This window comes from Balaenoptera musculus, chromosome 17, assembly GCF_009873245.2.
Source record: "Balaenoptera musculus isolate JJ_BM4_2016_0621 chromosome 17, mBalMus1.pri.v3, whole genome shotgun sequence".
NCBI lineage: Eukaryota > Metazoa > Chordata > Mammalia > Artiodactyla > Balaenopteridae > Balaenoptera > Balaenoptera musculus.
The window spans coordinates 74,271,363-74,289,682 of record NC_045801.1 but is presented as its reverse complement, the minus strand read 5'-3'; the positions used below and the strand labels follow the sequence as shown (position 1 = coordinate 74,289,682).

General features: G+C 42.7%; 1 protein-coding gene and 1 non-coding gene across 2 annotated transcripts in view; both read right to left on the bottom strand.

Moving 5' to 3' along the window:
• The window catches only part of TOX (thymocyte selection associated high mobility group box), a 294,840-nt gene extending 279,609 nt beyond the window's left edge, over positions 1-15,231 (bottom strand). The window contains exon 1 of the mRNA XM_036829797.1: positions 14,899-15,231. Within this exon, the coding sequence (XP_036685692.1) occupies positions 14,899-15,000 (102 nt within the window). The 5' untranslated portion in view covers positions 15,001-15,231. The remainder of the gene's footprint in view (positions 1-14,898) is intronic.
• Positions 15,232-17,011: 1,780 nt separating this feature from the next.
• Positions 17,012-17,118, bottom strand: LOC118883874. The gene has a single exon (XR_005017109.1). It is a non-coding gene; the product is annotated as a U6 spliceosomal RNA (small nuclear RNA).
• Between the last annotated feature and the right edge of the window lie 1,202 nt (positions 17,119-18,320).

The window sequence follows — 18,320 nt, the reverse complement described above, 5'->3', positions numbered from 1 at the left end:
TATTTCTCACTACAGACACCTCAGCCTCAACCCAGGCACCACATCAGACAGCCCGTGATGTCACACCACCATCTATTTCCTCATTTCACTGTCTTTCACGAGAGGAAAATTGATGAATAATTAGTGTTCACATGTCTCTCAGACAATCAGCATTCTGTTGCTCATTGTATTTCCATTTTTGCTCTGTGAACAAGCAAGAGCCAAATTTAATGTTTAATTATAGGGAAAAATACCTGAGCTAAGAAACATGTGGGCGTCTTTTTTCCTGGCTATCATATTCTGCATTAATATTAATAGCCTTATTGTAGGTGTTGGGTTTTTTTAGTTGCCTCCAGTCATTTTGAAAAGAGGTAGGAAGTCTAAAAAAATAGTTCAAAAAATAGGAGTAACTTTCCCCCTCCTCGCTGCGTGATTTTTAAGCGCAACTAAAATGCCACTTCCTGCAGGAAGCAACCCGGATTTCCCGCACTTCAATCCATTAGTACTTCTCCTTCTGTACCGCCAGCACTTTGACTACAGACTCCATCCATATCACATCAGTTGTACCAGAGCTGGGTTATGGTTATTTGTGTTCCTCTCTTGGCTACTAGCCACACGAAGACAGGGGCCAGGGCTTACTCATCTCTGTGCCTCTCCCCGTCCACCCTCTCCCCCCTGCCCCCCAACACTCAGCATAAGGCTCTGCACACAGCTGGCGTCCAGTAAATGCTTTTCAATGTCTAAAAATGAATTAAGTGTGCCTTATTAACAAAGCCCACAGCTTCTTTACAAGTGCATTCCAAATTTTTAAAAAAGTCTGCTTCTCGGGCAAGAATATTCTCATTTCATCCCTGTGCAAATATTTATGGGGACTGCATTGGAGCCACCTGAAAATAAGAAGTTATAATGGAAAAAGAGACACATCCTTAAGTGAGGCAACCGAAATAGGAACTACTTGAATACTTTCACTTAAATGTTCTCTGCTTGATAATGTTCATTACCAGAATATCATCTTTAAAAGTGAAATGCATTCAGCTGAGTACTTTTTTTCATTTTGTAAATAGATTTTTTCTTGCCTGAGCTCTCTGTATAAAGTACAAAATAGTCTTCCATAACATTAGAAAAATGTCACCCCATACATAAAGCTAAATTTTTAAAAATAAAATAGATTTTTCTTCCTTAGTCTTTTAAAGGTACAGCAGCACCTTCCCAGAACAATCACCCTGTACTGAACACTATACTAAGGGATGAATCATCAACCTGTAGTGCGATACCTTCTAAAATGTGTTGGGATAACATATTAGAGCCTAGAACAAAGTTAAGTCCCCATGGGATATCCTAAGGCTATAAAGTCACCATCTTTTCAACATTACCCTACTTATTACTAGGGTTATATTTAAAATGACCCTGGCATCAATCTTTTTCTCACCCATTCAAAATGACATAGAAAAGTAAGCTAGGTGTAAAATTTACAACCCAAGTGCCAAATTTTCACATCACATCAAATGAAAACTTATATATAGCATATTCATTGCTGAGTTTTTTGATTTTACTTTGATTTCTTGATCAATCTGGGGTGACTGTAGCCAAAGTTACCTTACAAAGTAAGTTTTACTCCAAAGATCTCACATGTGTTGGATATAGACATTGAACTAAGATAAATGGTTTAACACCACCATTGCATCTTGGCAAAGAGGTGATAGCAGAAATGAAACTTTGACCTTTAAATTTTCAGCCTAGAAGTTATTTTTCTAAGAAATGAACATTCATATATTCATTACTGTCATTTTACCATAAGCACTGTATTCTTGCTATTCTCAACCAAAATTCAGATACAATTTTATGGTCCTTCCCCCTCTCAGAAATATAGCCTTTCTTCTCCACTCCCCACTCCCCCCAAATTTTTTTTCTAAAGATTGCAAGTTATAGAGAGGCAACTGACCTCAGTAAATTTTTCCGCTGGCTTACATTTTTTTCCCTTTCTTTTCAAAGTACTCTTTAGGGAAAAAGAAAAAGATAAACACACTTCATATAACAAGTGCCATAAGAAAAATATGTTCTGGCAGACTTTTCCCAACTTGTAACAGAAAAGAATTTACATCATCCAAGTATAAGTGCAAAGAGTAAAAGAAAGAAATCTCCAAATGGATTTCTGTTCCACGTTCAAACTCCAAGGCTAAGGGAACACAAGTGTTTCACTTCAGAAATGAATAACGAATGACTTCAATACACATACACCTTTCTCTTTTTGGAAAAATTGCACATAAAAGAGCATTTTTTTGGCATGGCTGACCTGCAGAGATGTGGAGCTAAGCAGAGTCATGAATTCACTCGCTCTGATATGCACACATGATACGCAATTAAAATCTCCATTCACATTCCTGCCGGGTTGTCAATCATGAGGAAAGCCTTTTTGACAACATTCAGCGAAGCGTACCAACTAACCGCTCAACAGGAACTTAAACAGTAACAGCTTTTGTTACTAGCAAGAACGATTTTTTTATTTTTTTTTTTAACCAAGATTGGGTTCAGTTTCTAAGAAATCATTATGCTCTGAATTTTAGGGCCTTTCATTAAAAATGAAAATGTGTCAAGATTTTGTATGGCAAGTGATGTGATGTAATATCTAGAAAATAGGAAATACATAAAAAATTCTAGCCTTTTCAACTGGGGGGAATCTTTTTAACTTTTCCCGTTTAGAACAATGAACAATGATCTTATAAAGCAGTGTTCTGGGAAGAAATGTGACGTTTCTAATTCATTCTGAAGCTTTTTACTAGAATTTTCAAACTTTTCAAAGAGATCGGGGCTCTCATCTCACTTGAAAAGTGACTGACCAGTTTACAAACCAATAGGAAAGTGACTTTTTTTTTAAATCATAAGAAGAATATTTAGCATGTCAGAAATACTGCATGCATCAAACCTTTCAATTTATGGCGCTCCACAGAAAATATTATGCACATAAATTCTCTCCAGATGAACCCAGAAGGTACTGTGCTCATAACTTAGTTTCTGTTGAACATCTAATCAGACTGTGCGCCCTTCATAATAGCACATTAGTGTGCTTTAAAGTCATAAATCCATACAAACAGGGTCCAGTAAAATTGAATACAGGATGCTTGTTAATCGGCTACTGTGTCTGCTTTGAGCAGCTAACCTTGGATTATAAATTTGAAACAAGTTAATACTATCAGATATTGAAATATTTGTCTTCTTACTTATCATGCTCTGTAACGGAGAGAGCAGATGCCCTGTGACCATTAGCAGTCATGACAAATTGCCTTGCTAATGAACGTTACACACTGAAAGTGCCATAACTGATTAAACTACCATTTCCCACTACCAGAGAGAGAGAGAGAGAGAGAGAGAGAGAGAGAGAGAGAGAGAGTTGGGGACTCCAGCAGTGGGCAACTCTGATATTCTGCCAACAGGCCTTCAGGGCACAGTATGATATTTTGAAAAACACTCTGAATTCCACATGAACAGATTCTAGAAGCCTATGTGTATACAACAGGTTTTTAAAGAACATTAGAAAAAACAGCTTAGGTTGGAGCTGATGAGCCATGAAAAATGGATGTGTTTTAACTATTGGGTATCCTTGCAAGTAGGTGTTAAAGAATATTCTCTAGGGTGGGTTTCTCTCTCTCTCTTTCTCTCTCTCCTTCCCTTTCCCCGCCCCCAAAACATCGCGTGTGCTTTGCATTTCACATAAAATCTTTCTTTTGTCAGTTCCTTTGTTGGTGCAAAATTGGCAGCAGTTCAAATTCAAAGCACTCCTATTCATTTACTGACCAATGTCATTCTAGTTCACATCAGCCAGCGAGCTAAGCTCTAAAAACATAAAAGACTTGCTTCACCACTGATGAATAATGTGTACATTTTTACAGAGCTTAAACCTTAATGCTGTCCCTGAAACTAACAATACAGTATATCTTATCATCCCTTTTTCACGAGCAGGCAGCTGCTGAAACGCTTGCCACTTCAAAATATCAACTGCTTGCCAGTTTTCCTACACACACCCTGTCAAACTCATGTACATTGTGCAATGAAAACGGTGCAGGACTGAAAGCTAGAAATTGTGTCCAATTCTGCTGTAAGGGTATGATGTGCAAAGAACAATGTATGACAACCGTAGAGACTACAAACAATGGCACCGGAGCCAGGAACTTCATAGATCACAACTGCGCCTGTACATATTTCATTGTAGGCATTATGTATTTAAAGCATGACAAATGTACCCTCGTACATTATGTTCTGCACAAATAGAAGCTCCTCCCACCAGATCGCCTTTTGCGTTTCTCTTGGTGATGGAAACACAGTTGAGTTTCATTTCTTTTTCTTCTCTTGAAACATTTAAGGTTCTCAAGCCCTAAAGGAAAAAGACACACTCTCACAAACACACACACACAAGGTTATCAAAATGAATAACAGAAAACAGAAGACAATAATACAAGATGAGAAAACGAGATCTTGTTCACTTAACATTTTTGGCTGTTCTCTGAGGACACAAAAGCAAGGATTATCTTAAACACTAACCAAGGGTATCAAGAGAACTACACTATCACTATGCCTATAAATTGTTGTCTGCCCAATTTTAATGCAGATAAGTGCTGGCTTATTGATTTGCACGATTTTCTAGCAAAATGGAATTCCCACGTGAATATGTTTTGTGCAGAAAATGTGGTTTAAGAAGCTTTTACTATTATTGCTTCCCTATGCCAAAAGAACAATTAAGCAAATAATATTTCACTACTGTTTCAGGTCTACAAACTAATGCAGATTCCTCTCTGTTTAGACTTTAAATATCCCTTCCTGTTTCCTGATTCGCTCTGTTTACTTTAAATGATTCTGCTTATTGAAAAGTTGATTTTCTTCCAAATGTCTCTTTAAATAACATGTAAAATCTGAAAACGTTCTCCCTCTGGAACACACCTACTTAATTATAAAGGGGTTCGTGGCTATACCAACCTCACACTAATTCAGTCAATGACTGTGGAAACGGAAACATGTTTATGGGAGAAGATTAGTATGAATCTACATTCATCTCCTCCACAACCTCGCTTAGGTTACAAAACCTTTATCACACAAGTAGCTTGGAGTGGAATTAACTGACTCGAAGCTAAGGAAAATGAACAGATATGCTTTTAAGGTGTTAATAAATATTTTGGAAAGAGAATAGGTAGTTTAGGTGCTTAGGGGTGCTGACCTTTGCTGTGTTGATTAGTGCGACAATGATGCATTATTAACACACAGCAGCTGTACCTGAACTGCTGCCATGAATATAATAGCCTTTTATAGCCATCAGGGGAGTGAGGTAGGAGGCCTTTATTAACCACTAGACATGATTAGCACATTATGTGAACTTTAGTAGGCAAATTATCTCTTATTGAAATAGAATGTTGGTTATAACTAATTATAAACATGATTTTTAAAACTTCCCAGTGAACAACTCAATGTTTTACTACCGTTCAGCTCATTATTGGCTGGTAATCGACAAAAGTGGGTTCTATTATGGGATGTACTTACAGGAGCTGAATCTCCAAAGGCAGACCTTGTCACCGAAGGCTGACTTTCAAATTGTTTGGCGTTACAGGTTCAGGGATATTAGCATACATGCAAACTTTCTCTCTTTAATTAAGTCAAACTGTTCATGAACTAGAAAAGCTGCTTTGGGAATTTTCTTCCTCTTTATTTCTTTAATCAGTTCTTAAAAGATTAGTTTTGCAGTAAATTTTGGAGAGTTACCTTGAAAAATAACAGCGTAATTTATTTCAAAAAGCTTAATTTGGGGAGAGTAAAGATTATCCCATTAGCCTTAGTAAGTGAACACAGCGCGGAGAGTCCATTATGAACAGTCTTTTATGCCCTGGCAGAAAGTCATTAACATAAAATAAATCATTAGCTTTGATATTAAGCTTCTAGTATCTGCAGGTTTCAATGATTAATGTTCATGACTGCATCTGCCAAATGATAAAATATACTTTTTGTTGAAAGGTTATCCTGCCTCTTTATTATTAACATTTCTCTTTATACAATTGTTCCTGGCATTTTAGGCAGAGGCATACTGGTATAGAAGGAAAGAACTGGTTTATGCAATGGCTTGGAGATGCCCATGCATATGACACTTTACCCATCATTTTTCAAATTAACCATTTAACTGAGTTAAAGGACTTAAGGAATTCAGGTGGTGTGCAGATATGCTTTCAATGTAATTGGACTATCTTTAGACCCAGTTGGTCCATTCTTTAATTAATCTTGCACATTATATTTCCCATCTCTGACCCATATATCAGAGGAAGGTAGTGAGGGGCAAGCCTGCTTGCCTGAAGTCAGGAACTACAAGAGGGCATTTCCCTCTGGAGCAGGTATTCTCAACTTTATTTCATCTTCTTACACAGCATCATAGGCAACAGCTGCCATCCTAGCATCTCTCATTAGGTGCACTGACTCGCAATGCAGAAAGGGAAAAAGACGCCCCCTGGGGGCTTATCAATATCTGAGAGAGGGAGATTACAGGCTGTACCTACACACACCCCATTTTCCCCAATTCACCTTTGACCCTCTAGAAAGGTTATTCTTTTCACTCCTTTCCTGAAAGAATCACTAGTCTACAACTTTGGAAGACACATTCATTTCAGTAAGGTAGCAGAAATAGAAGAAACGGACTGAGAAGATGGTATTTTTCTAAGGTCTCCCACTGTTTGAATTTTTGAACATCTTTCCTCATGTGATTTCTAAATAATCTACCTCTGTTGACTCCTTGATTCTCATAAAGGTGCCTTGATACAAACATTAATTATTTCCTCCTGTGGATACATGGAAGATTGGGACACAGGTGGATTAAAGGTTTTAGTTTCAGAACTTTTACCAGACATCGAATAGAGTCAGGCTTCTAAAGAGAATGGGAAACAGAGCGGGAGGGAATCATATCCTTTCAGGGTTATATTTATTTTGCCTAGGGGGTAAGTCAACACAGGTTCAAGAGCCCCAGTTTTTATATGAAATCTTCAAAAAGAGTCTTTTCTTCAGAAAGGCTTAGGTGTTCCTCAGAAAAGATCCAGTTCTTTAGTCTTATTAAGGTATAATTTGCCCAATTAAAGCCCTAGCATTGTGAAAAGCATCATCTCATGTGAAATATGGCTACATTTCTTAAGAAGGAGTGGTAATGAGGCATTCCTACTGACCAGTATAATTGCCTTTGTTGTTGTTGTACACGTTGAGAGATTCTGCCATTTTTGATAAATTCTCATGCATCTATGGGCAGAATATATCCAGGACCATGAGAAACACAGAAAAACACATGCTCACCCACACACACACACACACACACACACACACACACACACACACACCAATTTCTCTGACTAGGTAACTTCTAGATAGGGGCTCAAAGACTTTAATGGAAAAGTATTCCATGCAGTGGCTGATAGTGTTACAACTGTGGATCAGATACTTGTAACTTATAAGTCACATAGTAACTCAAAACACTTCATATTTTCTTGGCCACTAGCAAAGCTTCTTATCAGCCAACCACGGCCCTAGTTTATTTAGGAGTCCTTTCAAGACAGTTTCATCAAAGCACATAACTCAAGAATGAAAAACAATAAATACTTGGCTAATGCAGAACCATTAAAAACTCCAAAGTGAAAAATGGACAAACAGAAAAGCATTAACAGTGACATTGGTTTCATGACCTTTGTTATTATAAATATAAATCAATGATGATGTTTCATAAGTACAATGGAAATCTGAAGATAGATTTTAAAAGTTAACTTTTTAATCAAGGAAGGCAAACTTGCCTTACTTGCCTATTCAAACTAAAGAGATCTGGGAAAATACCAGCACCTCCTCCAGTGATAGAGCAGGGGGTTTCTTTCTGGCATCAACCCTCCTCTGATTTTTCTGCTGCACCATCAACATCCAGGCACAGAGCAATATAATGTTCCCATTTTCAAAATGAATGCTATAGGGATGAAAATGTTATAACCAGGAAAGTCTCATTCAGGTTAATGTGAATTCCATGTCTCAAAGTATTACAGAAGAACTGCTATAATTAACAGTCTTTTGGCACTTCCATTATAAACCACATTTCTAAGCAGTTTATAACTCAACTGTTTTTAATGAGAAATTACTCTTCGGGATGAAACTTGGCATGCATGGTTTAAAACAAAAAAATGCTCAAATTCATTAGGGCAGATGTAAGCTGTAGCGTCCTGGTGCTTTGCTTTCCTAGCGGGACAGTCCATTTAAAAAATTCACTGTCTACAGCTGGTCCTATCAACCAACGGAGGACAAAGGCTATCTGACTCTGGAAAGTGCACCTTCAAAGAAAAAGATCAACTGAAAATACAATTGTTCTTGGGCATCCTCTGCGGACTGGTTCCAGGACTCCCCTCATATACCAAAATATGAGATTTCTCAAGTCCCTTATATAAAGTGGTGTAGTATTTGCATATAACCTACACACATCCTCTCCTATACTTTAAATCATCTCTGGATTACTTATAATACCTAATATAATGTAAATGCTATGCTAATAGTTGTAAATACTATGTAAATGATATGTAAATAGTTGCTGCTGGTACGCGGCAAATTCAAGTTTTGCTTTCTGAAACTTTCTGGAAATTTTTTCCCCAAATATTTTCCATCCAAGGTTGGTTAACTTGCAGATGTAGAACCTGCAGATATGGAGAGCCGACTGGATATCAATAACATCAAAGTGGAAGTAAATAAGAGAAAAAATATCTTCAAGATTGGTAAAAGTAAATATTCCCCATGTTAAAATTTTGTTTAAATTCAGTTTAAACAAGGCAGCTTTCGAACATTTAGATGCTTCATGTGGAAGCTTCTTGCAGGCAAGATTATAGTTATGGTTGTGGGGGCCACAGTATTTATTAACTATGGTTTACTACAACCTTGTTTTCTCCTAAAGGTATACATTTTAGATTCTTAGATTTGCTTGTATACAATATAAGTTTTATCTTAAACAACTGATAATATTTTAAAAATGTAAATGTTAATAACATTTAATGAAGCCATGATAACTATATTTAATTTTCCTTGAGGTATAAGTTAAATATTCTACCTTATGACTTCCCAGAAACCCTGAGATTCACGCTTGGATAAGCTAAGATGTAGGATGATAAAAGTAATTAGTTAAGTAGGTTCTGCATTTCCAACTATTCCCATCTTAGTCATCTATGCATATTCTGATGAGAACACATAAATAGGCCAACCCACATACTCACTGTAAGTGTAACTCAGCTAACTTACTATGTGCAACTGAACATCAGGAGGTCACAGTCCCACTTTCATACGATTTTAGAGTCTAAATAAAGATTTTTCACCGATAGGGGATGTTCAAGGAGCTGATTTCAAGCTCTAAATACACTGCATAACATGTGTGGGGAGAGGTGAACTATGAGAGCTTAGAAATACCCACCATGGTTTTCCTCTCAGCATCATGTCTATGTTTTCTTAGTCTATTATTCTAGGCTCCAATGTCATTCATTCAGATGGGGAAAAGGGGAGTAGCCTAGTTCAGGATTTTAAGAAGTGGATATGGGCCTGAGGACTGGCAGATGCCAACTTCCTTACCCCAAAAAAGGTCAGGTACTGGAGGAAGAATGGATTTGTTAACACGGTTATGATAACAATGATGGCAAGCAGAAAAGGGGGCATGGCGGCCAAGGTAGCCATGATGGTGAGCCAAGTACCTGAGGAGAGGGAGGAGTTCAGGTTAGGAAGTACACACCTCCCAGGTTCAGACCCAGACTGGGAAGGAGAAAAGCAGGGGAGGGGGAGTCATTCCAGGATTGGGGGTGTTTGGGAAGGGGGTGAAAAGGAGGGAGGGAAGAGGCACCAGACGCACAGACAGAGCAGCTGCTCAGGGCAGGCTTTCATCAGGGCAGGAGGATCTCCAATAGCTGAGAAATATCCCCAGGGTCTTTTCAACTTTCTAGGAAGTTAGCAAAATGTTGGAAAGCAGTAGAATAAGTCATCCTTCATAGCTAAATAAGATTCTCACCCCTACCCCAGTTCTCTAACCCATCCCTTTCTTGAATTGAGCCCATCACAAAAAAAAAGCATGCCCACAAGAAATAGTTCCACACACCAAAACCAACATTTGAGACCCAGTTCTGGTTACCAAGAAAACCATTGTTAAACTTGGAACTTTCCCTACTTCTTTCAGGTTCAAGTACCTTACTTCTTTCCTCTGTTCTAAGCCCTTGCGATCATGTCATTTAAAACAAACTACAACAAGCAACTGAGATAATATTTAAATATCAGTTTAGTTTTTCCAACTAAGCAAAATATCAAAATGCTCCTTAATATCATCACTTAGTAACTTCTAACATATATGATAAACTGTGAGAACACTAAACCATGTAAGCTATGTTAAAAATAACATTATGAGCTCCAAAGCTCATAACTGTAATTTTTGCATAGACATTTAAAATTGGAGTTTATGACACTGAAATATCCCACAAAGTCAAGATAGCTAGCTGCATTTGAGGGTTTTGTATGATATCTGATTTAGTGGCCAAAACCATAGGATTGCTTGGCTTATGCTCTTACCTATAAATTTATTTAAAACATATTTAAAGACCTCAAAACTTATGAAAGATGCCAGCTTAATAACACTCCCATGGGAGTTTTAATTACACTAACGATGTTCAGAGGATTGACTATGAATTTCCCAAAGTCCTAGAAGTTATGGGGGTGGGTGGAGAACTGATCAAGCAATGATGCTCTAAATTGCTTACAACCCTCCCCTTCCTCCTCCTCCTTTTTCTTACATTTATTAAAGTAGAAATAATGACTCCATCATAATGTGCTTGCAAATTCTGTATTTTAGAAAGGATGAGTTTTGCCACATTAAAGTACAATACATAATACTCTAAATGGGAAAATAAACTCGAAGGAGATTTTGCAGAGATGATAATAAATCTTGTTTTTCTCAGAAGTTATCAAATGTCTAATGTTAGCCCTGACATTTTAACGCAGAGTTCATCACAAATAGGTCCTTCCTCCTATGTTTATGTGAAAAGATTATACACTGTCCTCCCTCATTTCAATGATAAAAGCCCAATATTCCAAACGCCCATTATTCTTCACTCTGTATATAGCCAGTATGGGTTTGTGTTTTGAACTTCCTTGTGTCTAAATCAACCGAAGAAAGATTCAGGACCTGATTCCACAAAAGCAACCGCTGAGAACAGTAAAGACCATTATTTCCTCTCCCACCGCTGGCAGAGGTCAGCCTCCCTGTCATTAGACATGTCATAACATAATTGTATTACTACTCCTTCTGTGGGCAGATACTGAGCAATAACTGAACACATCATATCATTGCAAAAATGAAAAAGTGCCACTTCTTTGTCCCAATTTAGCATAAAATCAGTGAAAACAATCTTCAGAAATGACACTGCACTAAGAAACTGAAAGGAACTGTTATTACTCTGTGGGTATATATTTAAACTGATGCTCTGACATCTTCAACTAGAACCAAAAAGAGGACTCTATTTTACTACCGGACTCCAGTTGTGAGCTCCTATAATCCTTCAGCTCAATTAAGGGAGACACTGTTACTTAAAATGGCCTTAATTAGACGAAACTCCAGTATGGTACCCATCTCTCAATGTCTGAAATATAGCCATGCTTTAAGCTGCCAGAGGTGACCACTGTTACTTCCAGCCTACATGTTTCTGTCCAGTCTATGAGCTACACTGCTATTTCAAAGGCTGACCTACATATACAGCAACGTGCCATCCGTTCTGGCTGTTTGTGTAAGAGATGCCTCGCACAGTTGCCATAACCAGCATCGTTGCATTGTTCTCACTTTTCTCCTGCAATGGGCTACGTGAAAATGGAGGCCAGTTTGCGTAGTGATGTGCTCATAACGTAATGTGCTCTTACGATAGAGCGATACTAAATTAAACTGTTTTCCAAAGAAATTCCTCCTACAGAGTTTATTAACTGAACAATGTAAGTAGTGTTTTGGCAATCTATAGAGCAGCAGTGCTGGAAAATGTCAGCAAAGTAAAACAACCTCATTTTAGTTTAGAAAAGCTTCAGGAAGAGGATATTCATTTTCTGGATTAGGGTCTCTTCTGACATTGAAAAACATGTCACTGGAGAAACTAGTTACAACTGTGTGATGCTGAAGCACAGAAAGATACTGGTTCCGCTGGGATTCAGCACACTGACTTTAGTAAAGTGTTGACAGATTTAAAATAAAGACAATTAGTAATTTATGATCTTATCATCCTATTGAAAACAAATAACCTGACAAAGTGACTGTTTCTTGTAATAAACTATGTATTCGTGACACCTCTGAAAGAGACAAGGTTTACTTTGCAGTCTTGTCTCTCTGGGAGAAGTCAGGTCCAACTTGTTTTTACTAAATGTGGATACAGATTTCTTATTTCACCTCTTTCAAACTTCTGCCCACCTTTCAGATCCCTGCAGATCTACTTGAGTCACTGTAAAAATGAATTCTGGTTGACTACATTCTAAGCAACTAAAACTGTGGAGTTGGACAGAAATTTTGTGCCAATGCTAATCATGATGGAGTAGAAAACACTAGTGCCCGGGTTTTCTGGGGCCTAGCAAACCTACTCAGTACACTGAATATAAGCAGGGATCAGTGACAAATATATTTGGTAGACTGCTACCCAGAGAAGGGCAGGAGCAGACATCCTGCGAGAAACATTTCCATGAAGTCTCTTCCTACTATTAAAAGTGTATCTTATGACTGTGCACCTTTAGAAATCCATTATTCCCTGGATAAGTAAAATAGAAGACTTGCATCTAGTCTATAGAAAGGGGGGCTAATTTGCATTTTAAAAGAACAGTTTGCTCCTCATACACCGGGTGACTTAAAAGGAACTTCAATGAGCTAGTAAAGAAACTCTGAAGACTTTCTAAATTAATTTATTCAATTCACAGCACAACCCACTAAAATTATTTAAAGCACTTAATTGGAAAATGATTTAATATATTGGAGTAATTCTTGATTTTCCAAAGCATTTAACTTTTAAATTAAATCTGACCCTACTATCACAAGAATGACGAGTGAAATGTGTATCCAAGTCATTACCTTCTTTTTGGAGCCTAAAATCACTGATAAATTTAATAGGATTTGTCCAGTTTCATTGCCAAAATGTTTCTGACCTTTTGGTTCCAATTACTACTGTGGAATATGTCTTTACTATCCAAGATAAGACTGCTACTTTATTATTGTTGGTAGTAGTAGTGTTATAAGCAAAAATAAAATGTTTCAAACACAAAAGACCTGCTCATTAAGGCAAAACAGACTGTATTACCAACAAAGAATGAAACTTCATCACGCAAACTTCTCTGGCCAAAGTTACCCATGCCTTCCAACTTGCCCCTAGCTAAAAAGGGCCCCTTCCTGCAGGATGAAAAGCCTTTCTGCCTTGCACAAGACTAGATTTCCCTGGTTTCTAACTTGCCTAAACACCATCAACACACGCACATCCCTTTTCCTGGGTTTTGCACTGTACACACGGCATCAGGGAGCTTCTCCACGGGGTGATATAACTCACAGCTGTGTGTGTGTGCGTGTGTGTGTGTGTGTGTGTGTGTGTGCGTGTCGATTGACCAAGACTCGGAGTTGAGAGTTCGTTGTGTGATGGGGAGCCCGGGGGCTGAGGATGCCGCGCGCTAAATACCTCTGTATCGCGTAAAAAAGCTGTTTGATGATGACACGCCACCAGGCAAATGTTACTAGTCCCAACGATTTATCCAGCGGAATTCACCGAGGGGCCGACACGGAATTGCTCGCAGGGCCCGGGAGTATCTGACAGGGTTACCACGGAGCGGGAACTGGGCGTCTAAAACCTCTCGCCCTGAGTCTCAGAGAACTCCGTTCTCCCCGCCACGTTCACGGGGCGGGACTGCTTAGACACGTCCAGAAAGCCCGAGGCGAGGACAGCCGTGGACCTGCGGCTGCTCTCGGAGTCTGGTCCCCGCGCGTCCTCCCTCCGCGGGCTGAGAGTTCGAGGAACCCCGAGAGTCACTCCCTCCCTACGTACGCCCTGACTGCTGCATCCTTGGGACGAGCGGACCTCCGCGGTAGCCCCGGTCACCCTCATGGCCCGCCTCGCCCCGGGCCCCCGCGGCCTCGGCACCTGGGGTCACCGGGCTGTGAGCACAGCCCAGCCCGGGACCTGCTCCAGCCCCGCGCCGAGGGCTGCAGCTTTGGACGTGAACGCGACGCGCTCGCCCGGCTCCTAACAAACTTGCTGTTTCTGCGCGCACCCCCGGGCGGGAGCTGTCCCCCGGCCCCGGCGCCCCGGCGGCACCCCGGCCCGCAGGCCGGCGCCCGGACCGGTTCGGGAAAACAAAAGCGTTGCGGAGCGCTGTGCCCGGCGGGGGGCGGGGGCGTCTCCCGGGTCCCGGCACCCCGACTCCCGGCGGCTCCCCCGGCAACTAATCCCGGGCGGGGAAGCGGTGCCACGAGCCCCCGCCGCCGGGAGAGCAGGGAGGGAGGGAGAAGGGGAAACCAGAAAATAAACGGAATTCTCCCACTCTCTGCCTGCCTTCCCGGACCCCAGACACACCCCCAAAGTATTCCGCCGTTCTTTCCTAATTTTTTTCAACGCCCCTCCCGGCAAACCTAGGCAGGGATCCTTAGTGGCGAACAGCAGGAAGGAAAGGATCGAGCAAATCGTGTCACTTTCCGCACCATCGCGGGGCCAGGCAAAGCCCGGGAGCGGCTCCGCAATATTTACTCCCCGAGGGCACGCAGGGCAGCCGCGGGCTGCGAGCCGAGCGCGCCAGGGACCGGCCTCGGGCGACCGACCGCCCGGCCGCCCAGCGGGCTCGCCGCCGCCGCCCCCCTCCCGGGACCGAGCAGCCAGAACACGGCGGAAACAAAAGCAGAGCATTCACCTTGTTGCAATAGTAGGGGTCCAGGCAGGGAGAAGGTCCCAGACAGGGAGCGTCGGGCGCAGCGGCGGGCTGGGCTGGAGGTGGATAAAATCTTACGTCCATTTCACTTTCACATCAAGCAACTCCTTTTCTTTGCCTTTTTCAAAAAAGTGTCCAGCAAAACAAGCTTAGACGGAACAGAGAGAGGTGTCTGGACTCAGGAGTAAGAGAAACACCTTCCTTCCCTCACATCCGTTTGTGGTTTGTTTAAAAAAAAGAGAAAAAAAAAAAAAAAAAAAAAGAAAAAGAAAAGGGGTGGGGGAAGCGCTCAACTCTCCCCCAAGCCGCGGCGCGCACCCGTCGGCGCCGAGCGCGCAGCCTGCTCCGCCGCCGCCGCCTCCCGGCCCCGCCGCCGCCGCCGCCGCCGCCGCCGCCGCCGGGCAGGTAACTTCATGCGCTCATTGTCCCCCCCGCCCGCCCCTCCATCCCCGCCTCCCGCGCCCCTCGCCGCCCGGCACACGCGCTCGCGCTCGGGCTCTAGGTACTGGGCGTTTTATTGGAGTCTCTGAGTTAACTCTGCTTTGAGTTTATTTTCTCCACCTTGGAGGCCTGGGATGGGGGGAGGACTGGAGAGGGGGACGGGGCGGGAGGGGGATGTGAGCGCCCGGGGCCGGGCGGGGTGGAGTGCGCGGCACGACGCGGGCTGCTCGCGGCCCAATGGCGGCCGCTCGGGGCCGGGGGCCGGCGGAGGGTGGAGCGGAGGAGGAGGAGGAGGAGGAGAGCGCTGCCGGGCCCGGGCCGAGGCGGCGGGACCCCGAGGAGCCTCCGCTGCGCCCGGGCCACGCTCCTCCGGGCCAGCGCGTCGCACACAAAGGGGCCGGCGAGCCCGAGCCAGCTGCGGCCGCGGGGCACGGCGGGGAGCGCGCAGCCAGGGGGCGCTGTGGCGCAGCCCCGCCCCCGGCCCCGCCCCGGCCCCACCCCGCTCCCTCCGCCCCCCCGCGGCCGTCCCCACCTCTTTCTCTGCGTCCCGCACCTCCCGCGGCGCGGCCGTTCTCCACCCCGCTGTCTGCTCCCCCAGCCCTATTCCCACTCTCTGGTGGAGGTGACTTTTCCGGGCAGCGCCGCTCTCGGGGCTGGGAGCCCTCAGGGAGCACCAACCCTCTGCGTGCTGTGAGTGGGCCACTGTCCCAGGGACCCGAACGGACTGCAGGGTGTGGATGGGCTGGAAGGGTGTCCCCTCACCTGCTGCTCGCTCCCGCCTCCAGCCCTCGCCTCCCCGTGACCTCTATCCCCCAGGAGGGTTTGCGAAGGCTAAGGCTGCCTTAAGGACTCGCAAAAGACCACAGGGGTAGTTCAAAGGGTAAATAGAAAAACAATGATCAGCACACAAGATCGGGCTAGAGGGAAAACACGTGGGCTTGCTAATTGCCCATTACTGGATTCTTGTCCTTTTCTAGTTGGAAGCCCAGTAATTCTCTTGGAGGTCCACGGAAGACCTGGAATCAGCTTCCCTATTTCTCTGTTCCGTAAGTGGGACGAGGAAAGCACCAGTCACGTTTTCCCGCCTTACTTATCGAACCCGGAAACTTGGAACTTCGTGTCTCCTGGTGGTTGGAAAGTTTGGCGGATCTTGGCCGCTGTCCAACAGATTTATTCCCGGGGCTCTGTCCTTGGTGGGAACTCCAACAGGAGTGGGCGATAGTTCCCTTCCCAGGAGGGAGCAGCCCCGTACACTGGACCCAAGGCCTTACAAAGAAGCCTGGAAATACTTCATCTGTTCCACTTGTTTCTGGTGCCAGGAAGGATACTAATAACATTTCACCACCGGGCACAGCCTTCTAGCGCACGTTGATTGCCAACTGCTCCGTGTAACTTTCCCGTAGCTTTGTTGCTTCCTCTGCAACTGAGAGCATCAGTCACGTACAAGCAGAGAGATGTGAAAGAAAATCTATGAGGACAGTATAAGGAATGATTAAATGAACATCACTGGGCGTCTATACATGGCTCCTTTAGGAACATTTTGTTAAGCATTGCTTTATACTTCTTACAGCCTTTTTCTTGTAAGCCATGGTTTTCTTTCTTCCCCTCATCATTTTTTTTTAAACATCTTTATTGGAGTATAATTGCTTTATAAAAAAATATGGAACACTTCACGAATTTGCGTGTCATCCTTGCGCAGGGGCCATGCTAATCTTCTCTGTATCGTTCCAATTTTAGTACATGTGCTGCCGAAGCGAGCACACCCTCATCATTTTTATAAGTGGCAAGAATCCAGCTTTCTCCCTACCTCCAGATTAACATGGTGCAGATTGGTGTAGGGAGAGAGAAGTGTAAGAAAAAATAATTTTCCCCCACTGGATTCAGAAGAACCTCCATATTTCCAGATCATTCAAGGCACAAAATGAAAGTAAGGAGTAGAAAATATGTTCTTTCTTTAAATAAAGGTCTTTATAATAAAATTTAAATGAAGTTTTGTGGTTTGTAACATCAGTGTTCAAATTTCAATTGTAGATGCTAAAATGTGCCTATATGCATTTTCTTCCATGATTAAAAAAAAAAACCTTTTAGGTTTAAATTAAACATTTCTAAGCTTAAATTTCTGTCAGCGATCCAGCATTTATTACCATCGTATTACATCTCTTCAAAATTGGATTTTTAAAAACTTCCTTAGCATCTGTAATTGATTTCTATTCAATGGCCTTGTGAACATCAGAAGATGAAATAGTTCAGGGCGGAAACAATATTATTATCAACATCTTGACACCTGGGGGAAGATAATGATGTCTCCACTTTGCCCCACAGACTTACCGCTTTCCTCTGTCTCGAGGGAAAATCCACGTGCAGTGTGTAGAGTCAAAATGATGTGTTTGTGTGTGCGTGACATGGTGTTATGGGTGAGAATGTGAACCGTTGATAAAAAAGCTCTTCACTCCAATCACTCATATATGGAGAGTAGCCCCTGAAGGTCAGTGGGGAGTGGAGATGAAAATGGTGTGATTGATCAGTCATGCCTGTGTGATGATGTCTGTATAAAAATCCCCAAAGTATGGGGTTCAGAGAGCTTCCGGGTTGGTGAACAGTGGAGGTGCTGGGAAAGTGGCGGCCCCGGAGAGGGCATGGAAGCTCTGTGCCCCTTCCCAGGTACCTTGCCCTCTGTAGCTCTTCCATCTGTTTGTTCCTCTATATCCTTTGTTATACCCTTACATATTCAACTGGTAAACAGTAGTCAACGGTTTTCCTGAGTTCTGTGGGCCACTCCACCGAATTAATCAAACCCGAGGAGGGGGCCATGGGAACCTCTGATTTATAGCTGATCGGTCAGAAGCACAGGTAACTACCTAGACTTGCAATTGGTATCTGAAGTGTGCGTGTTTGGGGGGTGGTGGTGGCAGTCTTGCGAGACTGAGCCCTTATCCCATGGGATCTGATGTTATCTCCAGGTA